Below are 8,454 nucleotides of genomic sequence, written 5' to 3' on the forward strand. Positions count from 1 at the left end.
AAGAAAATTACAACAACCCAAATCCTCCCTTGCAGATATTTGTACAATAGTCTACACACATGCTATGATCTGGAAAAAAAACAAAACAAAAACCTGCCTTTTGGTTTGTAGAACCATCGCAGCTCTTCAGTGGAAATGGTGAGTGGCGAGGAACAAATGATCAAATCCCTGCTAATGTTCGCCAGGCCGTTACCCACAGGTCATAGCAGTGAGTACAGCTGCCTCCCTTTGCCTGATAAAATTTTCTGTGTTCAACTATGTGGCAGATGCAGTGGTCCCTACTTTGTGTTCGAGAGGCTCAAGGTCGGGGGGGGCAGCCACCGCTTCACTTGGGGTCCGGCCTGGCAAGAAGCTAGTCTGGATGCTGGAAGTCTTTAAAGGAAAAACCCACTGAAACTCTCACACTGTTACATATCATCAGTCTGTGATGTTCAGTGCATTCCAGGAGTTATTTTGTGATCAAGTGTTGCAATTTACGTTTTTTTGGTGAACCCGCTTTCCCTCAACCTGCCTCGTCTACTTCTACGTCAGTTAGCGATTTACTACACTTCCCAGAATGCCTTGCTATCCTCAAAACACAACATGTCTTGTCGCTGCATTGCATTCTGGTCTGTGGAGGCTCCTGTCTGTGGAGAAATTGGTCTCTCTGCCTCTTCTACGATGGATTTCTCCCTGAATAACTGTTGAATGGCGGCTCTCGAAAGAAGCCCTCGCTCTTTGATTCTGAGGGGCCGACACCAAAACCTGACGTTTACCGCTTTTGTTTTAAATTCTCCCCTATCAAACTCCATTTTAACTGCTGGAAATATCTCAACATGACGTCACGTCATGTGTGTTTGGCCAGTTTCTGCTGGAATAAGAAAAATACACCAGCAAAATGGACCCAGAAATGCAAAGAACATCACCAATAGCTGTTTTTTTTAAGGTGTTTTAGGGTGGATTTTTCCTTTAACAATATTTTGAAAATCTTGAAGTGTCCTAGATTAACTGAAGAGTTTCATGCCAAAATGAAAAAATATAAAACCTAGCCATACAATTGCTGGCATGAAAGGAAAACTCATTTTCAATTATCAGATTTTTTTGAGTTGCCTTAAGACTTTGCTCGCAAAATAGTAAAATGTTAGATGATTTAACCGGAGAGAACAATGAGCATCAGGTAACAAACATTTTGCTTTCCTGAAACAGATGCACAGCTTTCTGAGGCTGCACACTTTAATCTCTCTCTTTTGAAAGTGCCACTCCACCCACCACACATTCCTCATGCAAGGTCAATCAAGAATAGCAGGAAATCGTGGTCAACTGTCAAACACGTCCCGACTTGTCACGACACAAGAATTCAGTTCATTCGATTCAGTGATTTGTTGGGAGGAAACAGGTTACAGTGCAGAGTTTTCCTACAAACGTAAATGCATAGGATACAAATCAGTCCAACACTACAATATACGGCGAGCAATACAAAAAAAAAAAAACCCAGATCACGGAAACTGTGATCGAAATAAAAGTCTTAGTCATTGGCACTGGGATAGAGTGGAGCGTGGTGGTGGTGTGTTGGAGGTGAGGGACGGGAGGGAGATGATGGGCCGGGGAGAAATGATTAGTCATACAGTGACAGATTTTTGTTCATGTGGTTGGTTCATTTTTAGATCCTACAGCTTTGAGGACAACAAAGAAGGGGGCCTTCACTCAGAAATAGACCCACAGACATTCTATACACACCAACACTGAAGTCCTTAGCAAATTTCAGAATAAAAGCACCCGCTCTCTTTAAAAGCAGAGAGCCGGTTTTGATTGGTTGAGGTGCGTGCCAGTGTCACGCACGGTCTCTCACAGTTCTGACGAATTCTCTGTTTTCGGGGTAAACATAAAGTCTGCTAAGGCTTCGTCGTGGGGAGAAAAGAGACACAGTGTTCAAAAGAGCAGTTATTATAGTTTAATTTCAACAGTCTTGCTAGCTATTGTGTTGGTGTACGGTGGCTGAGGCAATTCAAAATGCACCAGGGATGGCATAGTCGGTGGGTTATGAACCGCTGTGTGCATCAGTGATCCTTGCTATATAAAACATGGGTTTCTGACATGGGAATTATGAGCCACGTAACAATCTACTGTTATGTACAGTTTATTAAAGGATATGTTTTATTATCACACGCCTTGTTTTCTTTCTGCCGTTTTCTCCCTTCCTTAACTTTGATCTTTTTTTTTTTTTTTTATCTCTAGAGGCCTTAGTTCCTCCTCTTCCATACTGTGGGAAGTCAAAGACTGGTGAGTTATTTTCTGTGCAACAAATGAGATGGCAACATTGGGCCGACAGAAAGTTTAGTGTTTCTCTATTTATGTATCACACACACAATATTTTTACACAGTAAATATAACATCCAATATATCTCCTCAAAATATAGTTTTGTATTTTCTAATTTAATGTCGTCCAACATACTGTATAAGTACTTTATAAGAGTTTTTCATCATTCATACAGGGACACTGAATCTGCGAAGGATCAATAGTTGTGAAAGTATTGGAAATGTTTCAGATTAGATTCGATTAGGGTGAAAGTCATTGGTCACAAAGCCAGATTTGGCAAAACAGAACATAAGTGAAATTTCGCTGCTAGAGCCAATCTGAACCGAGTGTTGCGTGGAACATATCGGTAAATATATTATTTCTTCTACATTTTTTTGGAATATATTAATCGTATATTTACATCTCTAGCATGGTCAGCTCAGATGACAGACTTTCACGCTTTTAGATTAACTGGTCCCCATAATGAAGAGAAAACCTGCGGACCAGGAATGTCCATAGTACAGAAGTATAGAAATACACAATAATAACTTTTCCATCGACGCTTTTTCTCTTAATAACTCGTGCTATGACTATAGGCTAAAGGCAAATATTGGCTTTTTCTATGAATATCAACTTTGAATATCTTTATCTAAAATATTTGACTTATTTGCTCTTAAATCATGATACAATTATCTGAGTAAGAGTAAAGGGAATGCATACCTCTAACTGAGGAAGAGTGGCTGTCACGCCCTTTAAGTTTGACTGAAAGATGCAGATACAGCGACCTTGCGGCAATTTGGCCAAACGGCAAGAGGATGTGAACTGAAGTAAGCAGGCTGGGGAATTGATGCCAGTGCTACTTTTCTTTGTTATCAACTCATTATGAACAGTATAGTTATAGGGGGACGCACCTGAACGAATATGCAGCCGTACACTTGGACAAGCAACCGTATAGAAATGAACCGGAGTCAGGGTTATGATAGGTTTGAGATTTAGATCAGTTTTTTTTTTTGTTGTTTTCTTTTTAGTTTTAGTTTGAACTTCAGTTTTGTTTCAGTGAGTTTTCAGATCATGTGAACTACATGTTTGCTAGTTTTAGTTTCATTTTTTTTCCCAGACAGTAGTTTTCAGTTTTAGCATTTTGACAAAAGTATCTATTTAAGTAAAGTAACCATTGTTGAATTACCTTATATTATTATTAGTATGTAGCAATGTGTAGACGACATCTACCCCCCTCTCATTTTGATGTACACCCAATATAATTCTTTACCATTTATTTTATTTTATTTTTTTATTTTTGGAGCCGGAGGTTGTAGTTTCAGCTCAGTTATTGTTGCTCATGGGTTGGTTTAGTCTTTGTTTTAGTGAACTATAATAACCTTGACTGGCGTGTGTGCACACACATACACACAAACACACACACACACGCGCACACACACACACGCGACACACTCGCATAAACACAGCATTACAGGTTGAACAGTGTTACAGATTACACACATTCTGAACTGACTCACTCAGCTTTTGAAAAGAGGGTAGACTTTGGCGCTCTCTCTCTCTCTCTCTCTCTCTCTCTCTCTCTCCTTCTGACACACACTGTCTGTCCATCTCCCATTTTCTTCTTCTAATGTCTTTTTCTTCCTCTCTCCCCTCAGCTTGGGAAGAGGCGGACGAGGTGCATCGCTGCGATCTGATTGGTTCCTTGGTGGGTGGCTGCCTGCGGTTCTGTGTCATGGCGTGTGTGTTAGTGCAGGGGGGAGAGGAGGGGCGTGGCTGGGAGGGGAGTGTGTGTGTGTGTGTGTGCGTGTGTGTGTGTGGGGGCGGTCGGTAGGCAATGGAGGTGATCAGAAATGGTTGGTTGGTTGATTGGAGTGCCAGGGGTGAACAGGTCAAGGTGCAAAGGCCTCACACTTTTTTCGGTGGAGGGGCCAACTTGATGATCTCATCTTCAGAGGGCTGGCGGATGATGTCTGGGAGGAGAGAGAGAGAGAGGGAGAGAGAGAGGGACAGAGAGAGGGAGAGAGAGAGGGACAGAGAGAGGGAGAGAGAGAGAGAGAGAATTATTAAGTCATTGCTGACTTGAGTACAAGAAACTCAGAAGTTAGCTCAAAAGAAATCAAGTACTGTACTTAAGTATAATTTTGAGGTACTGGCACTTGAGTATTTCCATTTTGTGAGACTTTATACTTTTACTCCACTACATTCCTGAGGGGAATATTGTACTTTTTATCTGACGGCTGTAGTTACTAGTTACTTTGCAGAATAAGATTTTACATGCAAAATGTACAATAAAATATGTTGCATTGTTAGAGTTTAAATCCCCAGCAGTATATGGAGCAGTTAGACCGACAACATTAAAACACTTCTTACAGGTTAATGCATCAATAGTTTAACACTCTGAAAGGGGCTGTTCTTCAGAATGAGTACTCAAGTAAACTTTTGAATGCAGAACCTTTACTTTTAATCGAGTATTTTTCCATTATGGTATTGCGACTTGTACTTAAGTAAAGGATTTGAGTTCTTTAACGCCACTGTCTAGGACCAGAAAAGAAAGTGTGAATGCACAGCAATGGAAGAAAATGCTCAGGCATTTTTGTTTTCCAGGTCTTGTGGAAGACAGGGTCAGCTGTAGGTAATCTGGAACAACAGTTTATCGTTTTGCCTTCTCCTCTCAGGATGAAAGTTCAGGCTTGCAAGGGCAAAGCGCAATAGATACAATTTTTTTTTTTTTTATATCCCATTTGCAGTAAATATGCTTAATTTGCACGCTTTTGCACTTTTTGCACATACACCTCAATGCTCTCTCCTTGCACATCCTTTGTATCTGCCACTGTTCATCCTTTTTCATTGTACTGGCATCGATGTTTTTGTATTTGTATTGTATCTGTGTTGACGCTGTGTTTGTATTGTGCCTTGCTGCAAGCTGAATTTCCCTCATGGACAATAAAAGTGAAGTGAAGTGAAGAGAACTACACAAAAAGTGGTAGAAAGGAAAGAGTTGGGGGACAAGTAATAATGGGATTCATAAAGCAGACGGAGAGGGAAGGGAACAGAGGAACCTGTTTTCGAAAAGAACATTAAAGCTCCAATCTGTTATTGCAGTACGACCCCCCTCCCCTGAAGGACAGACAATACGTGACATCAGTCTTGCATGTATTGTTCTTCTTACAATGGTAATATTGTTATTCAAAACAGAATATACTGTATGTGAATATATTCTAAATATACAGTATATTCAGATACTTCCCAGACTGGTGCTTTTAAGAGTAACTAAACCCCAAACCCTAATCTGAGTGGGGCCTGACATCTAATGGTGAAAAGTAGGGTACTGAATTGGCCATCTGCTATTGGCTATGGTGCCAGGTGATGTCACCACCTGTTGTACTCTATAGAAGGTGACATCACCTGGCACCAAAGATCAGCCAATAGCAGGTGGCCAGTTCAGTACCTTACTTTTCACCATTAGATGTCAGGCTTCACCACAGATTTGGGTGGGGTTTTAGTTACTCTTTAAATCAATCAATCAATAAATTAATCACATCATATCCCAGCATGCTCTCCTGGTTAAACCTGTCGAGCGTGTTACCTTTGTACTTCTTGGCGGAGGGGATGCGCGTGAGCTTGGTGTCGATCTCATCGTCCTCAGAGATCTTGAGCACGGTGGTGCGGTACTCGATCACCCTCGTCAGCAGGTCCGGTCGCCGCGAGATCTCGAAGATGTGCTCGATGTACGACAGGTTATCTGTGCAGGATGGTTTGTAAGAAGACCTGCTCACTGAAAAGCCCGGAGTTCCCATCGTGCCCCAGTAATACCAGTGGATTAAGTGCTTCAGAGGGCTGCTTGTCAGAATAGTATCAAGGTAGATTTCTCAGGATGTCTTAGTTTAGTTCAGGTTTTGGAAATATCAGTGGGGGATCCAGGTAAGATTCCCAGGAAGGAAATATAAAAGTAAGCTATACTATCAAGGGTATGTTGAGGGCTAAATGTAATGCAGTAAGTAAGGTTGCTTCTGCATATCACAAAATGACCAGAATATACAGTATCTGTGGTGGTTTGATAGGGTTGACTCAACGATTACTTGACCAGGTGCTGAGATTTCTGGCTTTCAAAACTCACTTTCTGGCCTGTTTTCAGCTACAAAGGCTAAAAAGCTTCACACAAATCAAATGAAAAAGCAGCATTATCATTACAGTACATTTCATGGTGACATATTACTTCTTCATGTTTCTGTTGGAGCTCTGCTCTAATTAGGTCTCTGCTGTGAAAATGTGACTTTCTTATTTGTGTCGATTACAGGCCACCATACTGTGGTATAGATGCAGGAGGGGATAATAGAGGGGATCTATTGATATTGTTGCAGTTCCTGTTGGTCGCCAATAGAGGTCTACAAAGGCGACAGATTATTTAATGCCCCTTTAAACACTGATTATGGCCGTTTCATACAAAAATTACGGTGGCCAACGGACGCAAATGCACTAGGGTCCAAAGCAAATTAGCTGACTCTCATATTTACTTTGGATTTTTGTACATGTTTTTTAATTTGCATCATTTCTGAAGTTGCAGCCCGTTTCTCTTAATGCAATTGCTTTGGACCCTTGTAGTGCGTTTGCGTCCGTTTGCCACCGTGAAAAATAGCAACACCGCCATCTCTCTTTCCCTTGTCATCCCTGAATAATTATCTGACCCTCATTGTCATCATCATCATGAACAGAGCCACTTTCAAATCAGCCATTCAACAAAGAAAATGTAGCATTTCAGGACAGATACTGACAATTATTAGTCATGAAACTGCATTATAGTCTTGGATTTGATTTACAGTAATGTTTAGGAAACCTCTCTCTCTCTCTCTCTCCCTCCCTCTCTCTCTCTCTCTCTCTCACCCTGGGCCAGCTTGTCGTTCTTCTCCAGGTAGTTGAACCACTCCTTGGACGAGGTGATGTTGTTGCTCTGGTCCTCGGGGATGTCCTCCTTGCAGGCCGACTTGAGCTGCTCCAAGTCCTCGTTGGTGATGTTTTCAGACAGGTCGCTGAGCAGAGAGCTGTACTCCGCCATGGTCTGCTCAGAGGGAGGGAAACACAGGGGAGAGGGGGGAAAAGAAACGAGAAATATTCAATCATTTGACTCCAAAAGTAAAGAGAAAGTTACAGTGAGAGGACAGAAAATTACCTGGAAGTGAATGACTGAAAGGAGAGTAGAGCTGCTTGGTCAAAACTCATATTGTGATTTTTTTTCTGAATTTTGTATGGCAAAACATGAATTACTGTTCATATTGTAACAAACTGCAATATAATTTTTAATAATATTGTTCACACAGTTTTTGAAGGTGAGACAATAAGAAATCTAGCTTGTGGTTTTAGCATCAGAACTTAGAAAGACAAAAGAATAAATAAGTACATGAATACATAAAGAAAGAAAGATAGAAGTAAAGAGGGTCAAAAATAACAAACAAGAGAGACTGAAAATACAATAAAATTGTTAAATTGTTCAACGTGCAAACAGCCCACCTATTTCCCATACATGTGGGTGGAAACAGTTACGGGAGATCAGTTAGTTAATGATAATAGCATACAGTGTGAGTGGGATCGCATGTGGAAACACACACACACACACACACACGTATTGCAAGGATCTTCACATTCAGAAACAAACTCTCCTCAGCATTTTGCTTTTGTTTTCCATCCCAATGTTGCCCATTTCTATCCTATTCAAACCATAGAATAGAATTTTATCAATTTGAATGTTGATAAAATTGTATTTCATGCATGGGAGCTCAACAAATAATACATAATGTAACTCTAAGGCTCTCTGATCTTACTATAGCTGCTCTGGGGTTGCAAAGAAACTATTGAAAAGCCATTTTGTGGTCCAGTGCCTTTTTACTAAAAGCTGGAGTAAAGATAACTGGTTCATTCTGAATTTTATCATTATATCATTCTCATAGTGTATGCCAAGTTTGTGTGTTTGTGTGTCTTGGTGTGCATCCTTATGTTGTTGTTGTGAGTGAACTATTTGTGTGCGTGTATGACGATGAGTATGACTGTGTGTGTCAGTGTGTGTGTTTTTGGAAAACACACACCTTGCACTAATCCCTATCTAAGATACATGTCCTCTACATATGTTGGCAAGTAGCTTGGAATTGATTTTGTTCTATGATAGACCAGTGGAAAAAAACATCTTG

General features: G+C 40.7%; 1 protein-coding gene across 2 annotated transcripts; it reads right to left on the reverse strand.

Annotated features, from left to right (window-relative positions):
* Positions 1-4,112: 4,112 nt before the first annotated feature.
* On the reverse strand, positions 4,113-7,328 carry LOC139656968 (astrocytic phosphoprotein PEA-15). 2 transcript variants are annotated; one of them, XM_071534629.1, is made up of 3 exons: positions 7,223-7,328; positions 5,862-6,017; positions 4,113-4,245 (listed from the first exon to the last, which is right to left on the reverse strand). In XM_071534629.1, the coding sequence occupies exons 1-3, from the start codon at positions 7,326-7,328 to the stop codon at positions 4,181-4,183; spliced, it is 327 nt and encodes a 108-aa protein (XP_071390730.1). In that variant the 3' UTR covers positions 4,113-4,180. The 2 variants fall into 2 exon arrangements, with proteins under 2 accessions (XP_071390730.1, XP_071390729.1); XM_071534628.1 differs by having other exon boundaries at positions 7,157-7,328.
* Between the last annotated feature and the right edge of the window lie 1,126 nt (positions 7,329-8,454).

This window comes from Centroberyx affinis, unplaced genomic scaffold (assembly GCF_046629955.1).
Source record: "Centroberyx affinis isolate AG114_WGS23_722 - 3 ecotype Tasmania unplaced genomic scaffold, CSIRO-AGI_Caff_v1 ptg002592l_1, whole genome shotgun sequence".
In the NCBI taxonomy this organism is placed as follows: Eukaryota; Metazoa; Chordata; class Actinopteri; order Beryciformes; family Berycidae; genus Centroberyx; species Centroberyx affinis.